The sequence below is a fragment of the Balearica regulorum genome, chromosome 8 (assembly GCF_011004875.1).
Source record: "Balearica regulorum gibbericeps isolate bBalReg1 chromosome 8, bBalReg1.pri, whole genome shotgun sequence".
NCBI classification, from domain to species: domain Eukaryota; kingdom Metazoa; phylum Chordata; class Aves; order Gruiformes; family Gruidae; genus Balearica; species Balearica regulorum.
Window position 1 is genome coordinate 31,186,163 of NC_046191.1, and position 15,709 is coordinate 31,201,871.

Consider the following 15,709-nt stretch of genomic DNA (forward strand, 5'->3'; position numbering starts at 1 on the left):
TTGCTGCTTAAACAGAGGAGGGAAGTGTTCCTAACTGGAAATAGTTTAAAACTTAGTTATGGGGAGAAAAGATCAAAAGAAACACATTGCAGTGTGAAATATTAAAATTAAATCTTGATTTCATGTGCTGGGATACCCATTTAATAGTAAATAGATTATAAGCCACAGTAGCCAAGGAACACTTCAGAAACAGGGATCCTGATTTAGACCCAAGTGTGTTGTGCCAAAGATGGTGCTGAGGCAGGTCTTGAAGTATACGTTATGCCAAAGAGCATTGCTTCCGTACACCTACAACCAGGGGTTTGAGGTCTGTTGGAGGGGGAAGAGTTTGTATATGTGTGCACGAAGGGTGGAAGTTAGCTTGCTTTCTTGGCACTGTTCACTAAATTGGTGTGAAATAAAACTGTAGCAAAAATATATCTTTAAAAATGCACATAATGATTAAAGGAAAAAGTTGTTCTCTTCAGCTGTGCTTGTTTTTGGCTTGTAGCGAATCAGTTAATGTTCTATTTCTCTCATACTCTTCTGTGATATACTTCTGCCTGGGAGTTGAACAGCTTTGTCAAAGAGCCATAGGTGCTTAGAAAAAGGAGTTGAAGCAATTTGGGAAATGTGTAGGCTTTGTATTTGGTTGTTTGGTTTTTTTAATAATCTTTGTACACTTTACAAAAAAAATCCAGGAATAAATTGGTGAGAAAAAAATAGGAGACATCTACTGATAAACTTACTGTGGAATTAATAACTAAAGTAAAAATATTCAAGTAGGGTCTTTCACACTTGATTAGTGAACTTTAAATCCATCTCTTCTCTGAAGTCTTATTTATGTTTTTTAGTCAATGAACTTATTCTCAAACAGAAGCAAAGATCTGAGGAGAAAAGACTCAAACTGGACCATTCAGTGAGTAGCACCGTATGTTCCAACTTTCTTTCTTTATATTTATTCAATGGCTTTTTATATCAGTTGTGTCATTATGTGGCTTAACTTAGAAGAAATTATACTGTTGAGCTGATGCCTTAACTTGCTTTATGAGGGAATAATAGCAATATCAGTGGCACTAGATCCCATCAACCTTGTTAACTCTCGTTCTTTCTGCTAGCAATATACGTGTAGAGGCAAGCTGTGTTAGCATAGCTAAGTGTCATATGATGTATTGAATATAACCTGGGAAACTACCCATGGAAGCACACTTGTTTAAAGGTAATAATTTTCATTCAGTGTTGGAAATTACAGCTACAGTGAGAGTAATAGGTGATTAAAGTTGCCACAGGCTTGTCTGATCACATGCGAGAACCTGTGTTCTGCAGGGAAATTGGAGGAAAACTAATACCAGCCACAAGAGGGAGAAGGATGCCTTTGGAGTACTGGTGTTCTGGCTCTGATCCTAGATAAAACTGCCTGGATATCTTCTAGACTTGCTTCATGTCACAGAATCGGAGAACGATCTGTGTTCTCAATTCATGAAAACCCTGGTACAGCAGCAGTGGATGCTCCTGTACATTAAGATCAAAAAAAATGACGTTAACCTGGAAACTAGCATATTTTGCTATGTCTGGCTTCCTTGACTTCTGTAATTCATAAATAAGGTCGCAAAGTAATATTAAAAATCAGGCAGCCCCTATTTTTGTCAGTTAAAAAAACCCTTCTATTGAAGTGTTACTGATTTAGGGGCTGCATTGCAGAAAGTAGTGCTTTCAGCAGTTGCCTGCTTTAGAAAAGAGCATGCTTTAAGGATTCATTGGTCTACTCACATTAGGTTTTTTATATTTGGTATAAACTATGCATGTATCATATTTGATATAAAATATGCATAAACCATACCTGGTTTAAAATGCACACAATTGACCCGAAGGCATGTATAGTAACTTCTTGGAAAATGGTTCTACTCTTTCTCATAGTGCACCTTTAAAAACTATCCCCGTAGATACATCTATGTTAGATAACCATCAGTAAGTGGAATTCTACCATGACTTCATGCCCAAAGCAGTGTTGTGTCTACTTTTTGGCAGCAAATAAAAAATACTGATGTCTCTAAAAAAAGAAATCTTGCTGCCAGCTCCTTAATGTGCCTGTTCTGCTCTTGTGTTACTCTGGTATTAAGAGAAGTCATTCAAAACACGTTGCAGCAAATATGTTTCTTGGTCATGGATTCATCTCATTAAGAAATCATGTTAAGGCATCTTGGAAACTTTCTGAGTAGTTCAGCAGTAGTACATTTAACTAGTACATTAGTATGTTAAAGTTTGTTTTGAAGTCTTGTTGACCTGCTTAAAAAAAATGTATTTTTTCCAGTTGTTCCAGATGGAAATTGGGTTTTTGTCCGTGTGGTTTCAACAGGTTCTGTTGATAGTTGTGTGTTCTATCTGGATGTTACATATTTTATTTTTCTTAATCTAGCCAATAGAAATAGGCTACAACCTCTTAGAAAATGTCTGGTTTAGACTGCATGGTGTTTCTAGTTCTAGCAAATTTAAATATCTTGATCTAGTGTCATGGCTTTTATAGAGCAGGGTTTTTTTAAACCAGCTTTGTTTCTTAGTCCTAAAGACCCCTCAGCTGTTCTTATTAGTTCCTGAGGCTTTTTAATGTAAGGCTATATTAGCATTAACCTATTATTCAGGTTTTCATGTGCTAAAAGATACTTTAAATTTACTGGCAATAAGAGCAAACAGCCTGTAGGGAGGAATGGGGTATGTGATAGTACGCTGGCTCTGTGAAGAGTCCTTCTCACCTCTAACAGGTCGAATGAGACAATCACCCTGATGAGCTCCCGTCTTTTATTTTGACTCTCACATTTCCTGTGAAAATCCTTTTAAGAGGAGTGGTGTGGGAGGTGAGAATAGAAAAAATAAGCTAATACTACCTTCTTCCATTTGAATTTAGCATGAGGGCTTTACCTATTACTTGGTTAAAAAAAATTAAAAGGTCTTGCAACTTAACAGTATTTCAGATAGATGTAATCCAACTAAGCTTGGATAAACATGTTTTTTCTTTCTCCTCTTAGAAATATGTTCTCAGAAACTAGGGCACAAATCAGATAAAATTGTGGCTGTGAAATAATCTCTTCCTAGCAGCAGCTATGCTCTCATAAAGCACAAATATCTTCCAAATAAGATAAGCAGTTACACAGTAGGACAGAAGAGCTATATCCTGTACATGTGGGAGAATTGGGAATTCTGATTCCTGAAAATTGTTTTGAAATTTTTAGAGGGATGAAACATTGCAGTATTGCTTTTAATATCTGTTGCTGGATATAGCCCTGGATGGCTTGAACGCACTCTCCAACATCTCTTGTTTTTCTTTCTAGAATGGCCATAGGTGGCAGATAATTCAAGACTTGTTGGGAACTGATCAAGACAATCTTGACTTGGCCAATGTCAACCTGATGCTGGAGCTGCTGGTGCAAAAGAAGAAGCAGTTGGAAGCAGTAAGAAGTTTCTCTTGTCTTATTTAAATGAGCACTGTTGCGTAGTTAGCAGGTTTTTTCTCTTCATGCTTTTATCTTGAAGTAAGAGTCTATTGCTGAATTAATTGGTCAATTTTCTCTTGCATTTTGTTGTCGAAGAGTTGGCCATCTCACCGACCTTTGTAGCATCACAGTTGATGTGTTAGTTTGCTCATAACATGCTTATAGTGTTGGTGCTGGCAGGGTTGTATAAACAAGCAGGGAAAAATGGAAAAGGATAAGAGAAAGTAGCTAGCAGAGAAATGTGTATGAAGATGTTTGCTCATTGACTGTTGCACAAGTAAATATCAGATATTTCTTTATAATAAGCATGAAGAAGTCCAAAATACAGGTTAAGGAATAAACTCAATGAATGTGTGAAAAGTGTCACACCTTTTTGTTTCTACTGGCACTGATAGAACCTGAATGATTGCCATCCTTGAAGACTTTTTAGTATTTAATGCTTGAAAGAAAAGTTCAGATGTCTTGTTTATGAGGCTGGTTTGAAGATTTATACAATATGAAGTAAGTTGTTCTTATGATTTAACTGAAATGTAGTTGGTTTGGGATAGTTCTCATGTATTTGTCCATTCCATGTTGTTGGTATGAAGTGACCATTTTCCAGAGAGAGCTAGACTTTCTAACCTAAACTGGATTACAAATTTTGGCCTAGTGAACTTTGGGGTAGGAGGGTCGATTTCAACAGGTGAGGAAAAGTTGTATTGCCAATGGCTTATCTTATTCACTCTTGCAGAATCAATATTTACACAGCTTGTGGTACTGATGGAAGGGAAGTAACCCAAAAAATGTTTATTAACTGCTAGAAAAACTGTTATGTTACCTTATTGTGTTGGGATTTCTACATAATTTTTTTATTGTTGTTCAGTGGAGATATGCTGGGACTATAGTTTCTAACTTCAAAGTAAAACCTCTTTTTTTTTTTCTTTCCCCTCAAGCCTTTTTGTGTCATTTGTGACAAATCTGAACTAAAGAAGGCACAGCACTGAGTATATGGATGCTTCTGAGCATGAATATCTTTTAAGGATGCTAAGCTTTAAAAAACAAAACCACACCTGACACTTAAAGAACAACTTAAAGCCATTTTTTCCTTTCTACTTTTACCTGCTTCACTTTCATTATTGTCACAGGGGAGGAAGACAGTCTCAGTCTTGCTCCTAATCCTTTTACTTGTCCTGTCCCACCTCCCTTTAATGGATTCTGTGTGCTCCTATGTCTTGATCCTTTTTGAGTGTGTGCTCACAGTCCTTTAATAATAAATATTTCAGTAGATTGTGGAAATAAGTCTCAGAATGCTGGGATAGCCCTAAACCTATATTAATGCTAGAATATAGGTTTTATTTTTCTTGTGCTTCTTTTCTTGCCCTGTTCAGTTTTTGGCCAATTTGGACAAAAATACTATGCTGATGGTTGAGGTAAATGAAAGATTGTTATGGAAAGATTGGAAAGGGATATTTTAGTTTCATCAGTGACTTTATTGTTGTCTTCCACTCTGGAGAAGTCTTCAGCAGTAATCTCTTTACATTAATATTTGTGTTTATTTTGGGAGGAGGTATGTTTTTATATCAATACTTCATGCTTTAGTATGTTAATCATGAATGGATGCTAATGGTCTTCCAGGGTAGAAGATGAGTCTGTGAGGAACCTGTATTCCAAAACCAATTTCAGATGCAGTAGCCAAAAAAAACTGAAAAGCATTTCAACTTATTAGTAAGTCTTCAGTAACGCACAAACAAGAGCTGTTATGATTTCTGCCTTCATGTAAAAACTTGTCATGAGCCAAACAAGACCTTTAAAACTTGTGAGGCAAAGTAAAACTACCATTCTTAAAACTGCCTTAGCAAGCTATTTTTTCCTATTCCTCACCTCTAAATGAAAGCTGTTTCTGTGCTAAGTGTTGATTTCTGTGTATAAAATGAATGTTTGTTTCTCTTAATGTATATGGAAGAGTTACACTTCCTTATTTACTGTTACAGGAGTCCCACGCTGCCCAATTGCAGATCCTTATGGAATTTCTCAAAGTTGCCAGGAGAAACAAACGAGAGGTAACTTGCTTTGTTTTTCAGTGGGTGAGGTGTTGTCTGTTGCTTTCTGCCACTCCATTTCTATTTAAGTGATGTGTTAGCTTGGCATTATCTCTGTGAAGAAAAAAAGGCAAGGCGTGTTTGGGGAAATCTCAGGCAGAGGACATGTGGGTTTTAAGGAAAATTAATCTCTTTATATGTGACAGCTTCAATTTTTAATCACTTGTCTTTTTGTCTCACACTGGTGAAGCATGTGGGAAGATAGAGATTCCTTGCTGTAAATTTACATCAAATTCTTGAAACAAGATTTTCTTTTTCTGTGATGGGAAAACTGAAAGATAGGAAAGGAGTGAAACTGTTGTCACTCAGATTTTTTTTCTTTTAGTATATCAAATGCTATGACTAATGCTGTGTCATAAAAGAATAAATATTCTGTGCGCTTTCTTTATTTGCCTCAGAGTGAGTGTCTGAAGGAATGCGAGAGGGTTCCATGATCACATACATGGTCTTTCATGGTTTGGGACTTGGCATTTATAATGCCATGCAATGCATAAACCCTAACACCAGAAACATCCCAGAAACCTAGAAAAATGATCCTGAAAACAGCAGAAGGATAAGCTTTCTTGGAGGTCATGGCTTCTGATAAAAGATGTGAAGAACATAAGACCCATCAGTGTGACTGTAGGGTCAAACTTGAACCATGTAAAGGCAGTGGGTGTAAGAAGCCTTGTCCAGAATGGCTTGAGGGTCTGGTTTTGGAGTCATCCCAAAGCAAGTTGTTTAGAGTCTGTCCACCAACAGGTATCCGCGGCCTTCTGATGAAAGCCAACAAGGGTAATGGAAAAGAACTAACCAAAGGGGAAAACTGAGTCCAAGATAAAGTTGCATTTGTAGAGTATGAGACCTACTAGGCTAGGCATAGTATCCCATGAGAAATGATGAAAATACTGTTTATTAGGATACCTGTATGTCAAAGGAAAATGTGAGAGCCAAGATATTCTGTAGTGTACTAAATGTATCAGTGAAGACAAAATGGCATGCTTCCCCTTTGGATTCTGTTTAGTATGAAGCATACTATTTGTTTGATCCTTCAGGGTTGAAAAAAATGAAAAAATATATATTAGTGGTTTTTTGCTTAAACAGCAAAGACATGAGCATTGCTCAAAACCATTGAGGTCTTTTAGCTTTCATTTTTTCAATTATGGTAGGAGTTATGGTGGCTTAGTCTACAAACACTTCTCAGATTTCAGAATATCTATTTTCATTTTCCTGTATTCATAATACTTAGTATTCTGCAGAGAATTTCAGAAGCTTGACCCGTCTTCAGTGCAGAACTATTGCAGGCTCTGGCCATCTATCGGCACTCATTAAACACCTTCCACCAGGGCTCTGTGCAGCTTGAGAGACCGTTAAGATATTGGGGAAGTTTCCTGGTAATGCCTTTGTCTAGGAGGTGAATGGAGAAGTGCTTCAGGAGGTTCACACACAGCCTAGCTAGGGTGCTCTTCCTTGAGTAATCCTGTGGTGATTCACGTGGGGTGGTGTTTGGGACAACCATAAAGGCAGTGATGAGTTTGCTTTTTCCTCCCCCAGCTGGAAAAGGCCTCACAGAAAGAGGGGCTGTTGATACCTACTTTAGTTTGCATGTGCTGGGTGGGAAGGATGAAGGGAAGGGAAATAGCAAAGCTGCTGGTTTTTAACATACCGTAGCACAGTGTTCCACCACTGACTGTGATTTTCAGCACTTAGGAAGCCTTTCCCATCTCATCTGCATCCACTCCTGGCTTTAGTAATAATGTACAAGGATAGCATCTCTTTTAAGGCTAAAGAAACTTAATTTTGGCTGCAGTTTCTCCAAATACAGCCTTGGGAACATCCTGAAGCCTACTGGGACGCGTAGCTTATTTCTGATTCTCTCCGTCTCTGTGCTTATGTGTTCCTTCTGTTGCCAAGACTTCCTCTAAGGTTATTTCTTGCCCCCCTTTATATATTCCAATGTGAAATGCAGACTGTCACATCTCAAAAGACTTTTGTGCAGGCCTGTCAGTTCTGTCCTTGCCATAGTGGTTAGCATCTGGCCTTGCCATTTATTTTGAGGGAAATGAGGACTTGTCAGACTTGCTGCTAGCAATTTTTCTTTTTACTTGATCAGGGTAAGAAAGATGGGAACCAGTGGGAAGAAGCATGGAAAATACAGACCAGTAAGTAGGCTGGTTTTAGAAAAATACTGAACCCTGTCTTCAGCAATCAAGCTATCCCCATGGAGTAAATTAAGCCAGCTGATGCTTCCTCTCTAGTAAACCCCAAGATCATTCCTGTAGCTGGTGGATTTTGTGACAAATACTCCTTTCTGGAAGGAGTTTGCTGTGTGGATTATAGAGGAGCTACTGTTTGTGAAAGGGCATGGGTTATGCTGGTGGTGAAGATGTATCCAGGCTGCGGAAGGTCGGAGGTGCTAGTTTGGAAGCCGAGAAGAGGGGGTTTGGGGGGGCCACCTTAATGCAGTAAAGCAGAGGAAGGTTATCAGAGCTTCAAAGTCTACTGTGGTTTCTTTTGGTGCTGTAATAGGTGACTCTTTAAGAAATATGGGTGGAACTCAAGGAATATGTATGGACCCTGGAATGCTTCTACGATGTTTTTGCACATAGCTGAGTCATACGAGCAGGCTTTATTCTGTGGAGGAACACTACCTTTTCTCCTTTCCTAATTTAAACCTGGTTCTAGTAAAGATGACTGCAGAGTAATTGCAATTTCACTTGGCAAGCCATAGCTGTAACATTAAGTTCTTAAAAAAAAAAAAAAGCTTCCTTTGTGTGTGACTGCTTGTTTCAAATGTTTGGCTTAAATGTTTAAAGGAATGTAATATTACTTGGTAATTTTGTTTCCTAGCATGCCTCTTTGAATATTATTTATTGCACTATTTTATTAACAGGCTTTATTTATTACATACTGTAAGCTCTTACATAGAGAGTAATACTTTGTTAGTTCATACAGAAATTGCCTTAAAGTTAGTGCACCTGTATAACATTTAATAAAAAACATGTTCAGAGCATATAGTCCCCCACTTGTAACCCTCCTCGCTTACTTCACTCAGGTTTTTTCTCCTGCCTTCATGAAATAGTGACTTCAGAGCTTATTGGAGGGGGTTTATATCTAGAAGAAAACTCTATCTTTATAGACCTGTACTTAAGAATTCAGAATATTGCTGTAGTCAAGTATTTTGACAAATGTCTCTTTCTTGCACTTTCATAATTTCTCCAGAAGATAAATGGGAGGTTCAGCACCTGCAGAAGTTTCTATTAGAAATCCTGTTTTGATGTGTTTATAACTTTCCAAAACATTGATCTTTTTCAAGCTGAAATTTACTGTATGTTTTTTTGCACAAAGGTATTTGCAAGTTCTTTTTATTCTAAGCTTATATATTTTGTTTTCTTTTTTTTGACCTATGGCAATGTGGCAAAAAACCAAATCCTTGGCAATAGCATAGGAAAAAAATTTTCTTACTTTGGAAAAGATTGAAAACAAATGGCTAAAGCTTGAAAATACTTTTTCAGCAAAATAACAGATAGCTTTGGAGGGGAGAAATGTATTGATCATCCATAATAGTTGGTTGTCTCTAAAGCAAACTTAGCGTGGCTGTGTGCCTTTCCATATGTGTGCACAGTTAATTGGATGCACGCTCTTTTTTTTGATCCAGCAGTCTCTTTTGTTGAAATCAAAGATCCAAGGAGTCTGGAAGGTCAAATTTAACAATGAAATATTTGATATTGGGGTTTTTATTACTGCTTTCAAAGGAAACCAAATGCAACAACTTGATACTTTTTTAAATTCGTATTTTCATGCCAGAGTTTTAGTGCTGTTAGGTTAGCTGTGTTGCGTAAACACTTTTGCAAATTTAACTTTGTTTACTTTTGAATGATCACATGTTCTTGGAATGCTTGGAGAGAGCTGATATCAGTTAATACAAAAAATTCTCCCCAGTTTTTTTATTCATCACTTTAAAAAGAAGCCTTACTAATTGTCAGGATTTGAATGTTACCAAATGAACTTAGACACCACCATATATATTATATATAATTTATCCTAAAACATTGCTAGTTCAGCTACCTGGTAGAGTGCTGTTTCTGTGAAGTAGCACCATTGCTTACTGAAGGCAGATACTGAGCTTAACAATTGATTAGTACCACAAATCAAGTTCTAGAACATGCAGGTGATATTCCCTAGATGCATTCATGCTTCTCTTGGCAGGTGTCGCTTCACTTTTGTTTCGTGGGCCTTCTCTTTCTAATAATGTCATATTAAGTCTTTCATATCTAACAAACAAGACCTCTTTCATGTCTGCTAATGCAAGTGGGACTGTTTTCAGCTGGTAGACATCCTGGGACAGAAAAATAATCCTAAAATGTCTTAGGTTTGCGGCACTGAGTGCCTGCTCAGCACTTCAGAATTGTCATTGTTCAGCCTCAAATGTGCGTATCTATCCAGCTGTCTTCACTTACTCCATATTGTGAGCATGTTAAATACTAAAAATAAGAGGAGTTATTAGTTATTGTGGGATAATTGCAGGGAATTATAAGCATGAATTCTCTGGGGATGTCATTACCTTGTGTTAATCACTTCACCTGTCAAGTCTTACTGTTCTGTGCATACACACATGGATGAACTAATGAGTAAGCAAGAGGAGGTGACAGAACTAGAAATCAGTCATGCTCTTATGTTGTCATATAGTCTTGATTACATTCCAGGACTCCTGAGGTGAATTTATAGCTATAGTAATCTCTTTCCTATCCACTGCACTTAAATAACTGGTATTTTAAATCTATTTGCATTTCTAAGCTACTCAATGAGAGATGTGAGCTCTGACTGCAGTGATGATAAGCCAAGGATACAGCTGGCATATGAGCAGCAAGCTAGAGATTATCATATAAACATCAAGGTATAATAGCTGACTCTCCTTACTGCTGTGGAGAGGTTTTTCCAAAGAAAAAAAAGGGACAGCTTGCTACTAGGAGCTAAGTAGCATGTACAGTGATGTATTAAACTCTAAGGCAATTAATCTAATTGTTCCCTGCCCCAGATATCTTTCTCTTGTGATGCTTATCTGTCGGACTCTATCAGTAAGCCTTCAAAGCCTTACTCCTGCAACTGGAGGATTTAAATGGGGGCTGGGGAGGGGAAGGAAAATTCAAGATATGAAAGATGGTTTTGATCAGCCAGGCATCATCTCCTTCCTCCTGCCCTCGGAAACTGGGTGTGCTGAACAGCTTGACCAGGGTCTTGTCCTCAAGCCTTTGTTAGCTCTTCCCCAGTTAGGAGGAAACTTGTACCATTTGGAGGAAGTAATGATCAGAGAGAAAAAATATTCCCTGCGGTTAAGTCTGTTGAGGGCAGACAGCCCATGTGTCTGAAAGGCTTGGATGCCATGTTTCATCTTGTCTCCATACCAAAAGAAACCTTGCATCTCTTTCTTCTTGTGCAAAGACTTCATAACTGTAGTGTTAACAGATGGAATTTGATGTCAAAATAAGTGAGATTTGCAATTAATTTGAAAGGCTAAAGTCTCTATAAACTCTGATTACTTCCTTGACATAGTTGCCCTGTATGTTCTAACAGGCTCTGTATCAGAATCAGTATAGGAAGGAACACTCGGAGACAGACAAGATTTCCAACTGGCTTCCAGAGAGGGAAATTGATCTTACTTGCTGTAGAGTTGCTGTTAAAGTATTGAGTTTTATGGGAAGAAATTAATTTCACTGTGTGTGTTTCAGAAACATTCATCTGTTGATACTTAAGTTTACACTCAAGTTTTAGAGTACTAGTTAATGGAAGAACAAGAAGTAGGAAGAGGTCATGTTGTATGAAGTTATGGGATAGAATGAATGGATTATCTACAAAGACTGCCTGGTTTATCCTTCTCAGCTGGACAGATGCTAGTGTTTTACCCCATCCTGGTTGGTGCAATGGCTATGTGTGTTTGTGGGGGAAAAACAAGATGCTTTCTCTGGTAATAAGTCTTTTTTTGTCTTGATCTATGGTATATGTTGTGATAAATTCATTAAGGTTTCTGGTTTGGAGCCTTGAAGGTGTTTGAACATAACGAGGCTTAGAATCATAGAATGGTTTGGGTTGGAAAGGACCTCAAAGATCATCTAGTTCCAACCCCCCTGCTGCGGGCAGGGACACCCTCAACTAGACCACGTTGCCCAAAGCCTCATCCAGCCTGGTCTTAAACACTTCCAGGGATGGGGCCTCCACAACCTCTCTGGGCAACCTGTTCCAGTGCCTCACCACTCTAACAGTAAAGAATTTCTTTTTAACATCTAATCTAAATCGACCCTCCTTCCGCTTAAACCCATTCCCCCTTGTCCTGTCACTACACTCCCTGATAAACAGTCCCTGATAAACAGTCCCTCAACAGCTTTCCTGTAGGCCCCCTTCAGAAACTGGTAAGCTGCGATTAGATCTCCCCAGAGCCGCCTTTTCTCCAGGCTGAACAGCCCCAACTCTCTCAGCTTGTGAGCTTTCAACAGCATGAATCCAGATGCTCTGTTTAAACTGCTTGGTGCGAATTGTGTTGGTGATTTCACAGTATTTCTGTAGAAAATGCTGCTGCTCTTAGGGGTTTTTCTAGAAGTGGAAAGACAGTTGGTCAGGAGTATATGACTTTTTTCCTAATGTGTTTTTCTAGGCAGTCTCTGTGGCACTGGGAGGCTCTGCTGAGCTTTTGTAACCATTTAAAACTGGCACCAGGAGACCCTGTCAGAACCACTTGTTGTCTGTACTGTACAAAGGATGAAGTCACTGCCTTCTGAGGGACCCTTGGTCCAGGAAAAAACCAGGAAGACTGAGGATGAAAACTCAGCACTGTGCTCAGCTGCACTTGTTAGTAGATAGCCAACTGAAATCAAACTCTGACCATGACCTGGTGTTTAGTCATGTGCAAGTTCAAACTAATATTTGCACCTGAGAGTCTTGTATGGTAGTTCGGTAGCATGGTGGAGTATCTATATCTCTGAGCAACTCTGACCAGGGGGTTTCCTTTAATCTCCGTATTCCAGAGCTCAGAGTTGTCTCTGGAGAACTGTATGTGTGTCTAGACAGCTTCAGACTCAAACCAGAGGGGGCTGCCTGGTGAATATGAAAGGGGTTTGGATCTGAAAGGTTACCTAAAAAGAATGGCATGAGAGCCTCTGTTTCCTACTGTGGTACTTTCTCTGGTAACTGCTGAGCATAAGTTGTTCTTCCTGGATATTGCTTTCAAATATTGTTTTGACCTATTGCTGCTAGTCTGTTATGTTTGAACAAGGTTGCCAGTGATCATACCTTATATTCTTGAATTCTTCAGCCACCTCTGGAAAGAATGAATTTCACCTTACTGGAAGCATTTAAACTAGTTGTGGGATGGGAGTCAGTTGCCTACTCAGACTGGAGTAGCATGCAGCTTGTTCACTGTGTAAGCTTGTTTGTCCTTGAAGTTTTGCTGTGAGTTTTGCTTAGGTGAGACTAGCTGTTGGCTCACTTTCCTTAACTGACGTGCAGCTCCTTGATATAAGAAGATCTTTCTAGTCCGTTAGTTCTTGACTTGCAGGTTTGGAAATCCCTTTTCCACAGGTTGTAAGAAACATGGGCTATTTTGAGGTCATCTTTTCTTTAGCGCGCATGTATTTGTGTAACTCGAGACTAGAACATTATACCTACTTATAGCTCATTCAGTGAGGTTGAAACAATGAGGTTTAGCTGCTGAATTGAAACCTTCTCCTCGTCCACCTTGGCCCTTTCAGTTCTGGGAAAGCATCTGTGTCTGAGAAAAGTTTATAGTATGTGCTTCTATTTTAGCATAACTTCAGCGTTCATTCTAAGAGGTTTTGTTGACTTAATCTGAAGTTTGACAGGCGTGATTCTGCTCATCATTGGGACAGGCTTTGGCTTTCTTTCTGTGCCCAACATCGTGAAAATCAAATTAAGGGCCCATAAATCTGGATATACTGCAAGGACTATAATTCATTTAGCTTTCCTTAAATGTCCCTCAATGACTGGCAATTATATATCAGTAGTCTCATTTTTCAAAGTTTAATTGGAATGAATGTGGACTGATTTAAGGTCTTTGATAGATTAAAGCTAAACCATGAAACACTTGAGCCAACCTACCAAAAAAAAGTCCCAGTGTGGGCACTAGTAACTCATTTGATGCTGACGGTACGAGAAGACTTTCTAAAATAAGCATGAAACACTTCGCTAGTTTTTAGACTTGCTACTACCAGATAAGTTTTTTGTAGTTCAAATTGCTTGCCTTAATGTAACTAGAAGGAAGAATTAGTAAATGAAGTCCCAGATCTTGTATTTCTGCCTTTGTGCAATAATTAATGAAAGCTGGCCAACGAAAAGTCTCTGCTCTTTTTCCTATAAAAAGGTCTCCTGTTTATGTGATGGCAAGAACCATCAATTATTTTTTCCAGTGGTTGTCCGGTTTGGCTATGAGCCAGTACACTGTAGAGTAGCTGATTTTTTTCTTGCTGTAATTCTGGAAGTTCTACGTGGTTTTGTAACTTCTTTTTAAATGGGATTTATGAAAGTGGGGGACTAATGGTATTTGTCTGCTAGAGCTGAGTACAGGCAGGATCCATGCTGTGCAAGTGTCACTTAACTTTACCGCTAATCTTGGAGCTATAGCACCACCTGCTATTCTTGCTGTAGGTTTTCTAAGTGAAAATGGAATTATCTGTTATGGTGTAGTGGTTTGTAAATTATCTGTGGCAGTCTAGTTTTAAACCATTAAACTTGTGCTGTCTGTGACTCAAACTAAATATAAATGGAAACCTTCAGAGTGGAGAGATTAAGATATAAATACAATGTCGTCTCATTCCAAGGAAGAAGCAGCCATGTTAGAACTAGGTGTGGACCCAGCAGTCCTTTCTTCCCCTGTCTTCAGGGACAGAAGCTTTTTTTTAATGTTGAAAAGGTAAATTAAAATGGTGGATTACCTAAAGCAGAGCACACAAATATTTGGCATGCTGATCAATAGTGGGGGTTTAAGTGGTGAGTGTGTTTTTGTTTAAGCACAACTTTCTGCCACTTAAAGGGTCAGGCTTAAGCACTTGGGTGGGTAAGTCTTTTGAGACCAGCTTGCCAAATGCTCTCACGAATATGTCATAGTAAGAGTAATATGTCTTGCAGTACTGTAACTTTGGATTTGGGCAATTTGATATTCCCTTGTAAATTCAAAATGACAAAAATTTTTCTGGCCTTTAGAGAATGTGTTGTGCTTAATAAGCTTTCAGTGGACTTGCCAACTTGGTAACAGTTTCTGGCATAAGCCACAGTGCTAGTTGTCTGTGGAATTTTGAGGAGAGTTGGGTGGATTTCCAGTTCTCAATGTATTTGTTAGACTTGTGTGTCTTAATGAACCAGACTTGCATTGGAGCTGAGTTTTGACCGTTTAGGTCCAGGCCTGGAGCTCTCACCTAGAGAAGCTCATGTGTTTGAGTCTTGCGAGGCTGGGTATAGGCTGTGTGGATGTTTGGATGGGATGTGTCTGCTGAATGAAAGTGGGAATTAGGGCTGTAAGCAGATGATGCTCTTGCTTAGGGGTAAACAATTGTCAACTCTGTGGCTTCACAGTTGCTAGAGATGAGTAATTGAAAAACTTGAAAAATACTATGTGTGACACAAAGCAGATGTTGGATGGTGAGAGGGGAGTCCCCTTCTGACCCTTTCAGGGATAGCACTCAAATTGACTGGAGCTCATGGTGTAATCCAAGATAAGTATCCCCCCTTTGAAAGAAATGCCATGCAGTGCTTGCTTGGTGCCAGGAGCAAATCTCTCTGTGGTCATAATAGGTGTTTTTGCCAATTCAGAAATTTATCAGTGCGTTTAAATTGGCAAATGGCAGGTTAACTACTAGCAAGAGAAGTAATCTTAATACCTATAGCAAAACATTTTGTACTTTGTCAAAGGATGAAATGATCGGTGTCTTTCATGGTGCTTCTTTCAAATTATGTTCAGTATTTGTAAACCAGCTATAAATACTTTGCGTGGAATATGTTAGAGGTGCATAATAGCATTACTTTGAATGATGTGGGTCTCTGATGTCGAAGTGCCTCCTGTTCTTGTTTTGCACTGTTTCACAATAACAACTTTGTCTTGAGTGTGGTTTGTGTGCACACTTATGTTGATCTAGGCATATGAACTTCCTGCCTAGTGACTTTTGAATCATGTAGCATGCC

At 38.7% G+C, this 15,709-nt stretch overlaps 1 protein-coding gene across 4 annotated transcripts in view; it reads left to right on the forward strand.

The window, feature by feature from the left end:
• COP1 (COP1 E3 ubiquitin ligase) overlaps positions 1 to 15,709 on the forward strand; it is a 128,139-nt gene that overhangs the window by 9,001 nt on the left and 103,429 nt on the right. For 3 of the 4 annotated variants that reach the window (XR_012836637.1, XM_075760456.1, XM_075760459.1), the window contains exons 4-6: positions 834 to 910; positions 3,306 to 3,425; positions 5,438 to 5,506. Coding sequence is in view for 3 of the 4 variants with exons in the window: in XM_075760456.1 (XP_075616571.1) it covers positions 834 to 910; positions 3,306 to 3,425; positions 5,438 to 5,506 (266 nt within the window). In the remaining variant the exon portion in view is untranslated. The remainder of the gene's footprint in view (positions 1 to 833; positions 911 to 3,305; positions 3,426 to 5,437; positions 5,507 to 15,709) is intronic. The other variant, XM_075760457.1, reaches the window with a different exon arrangement.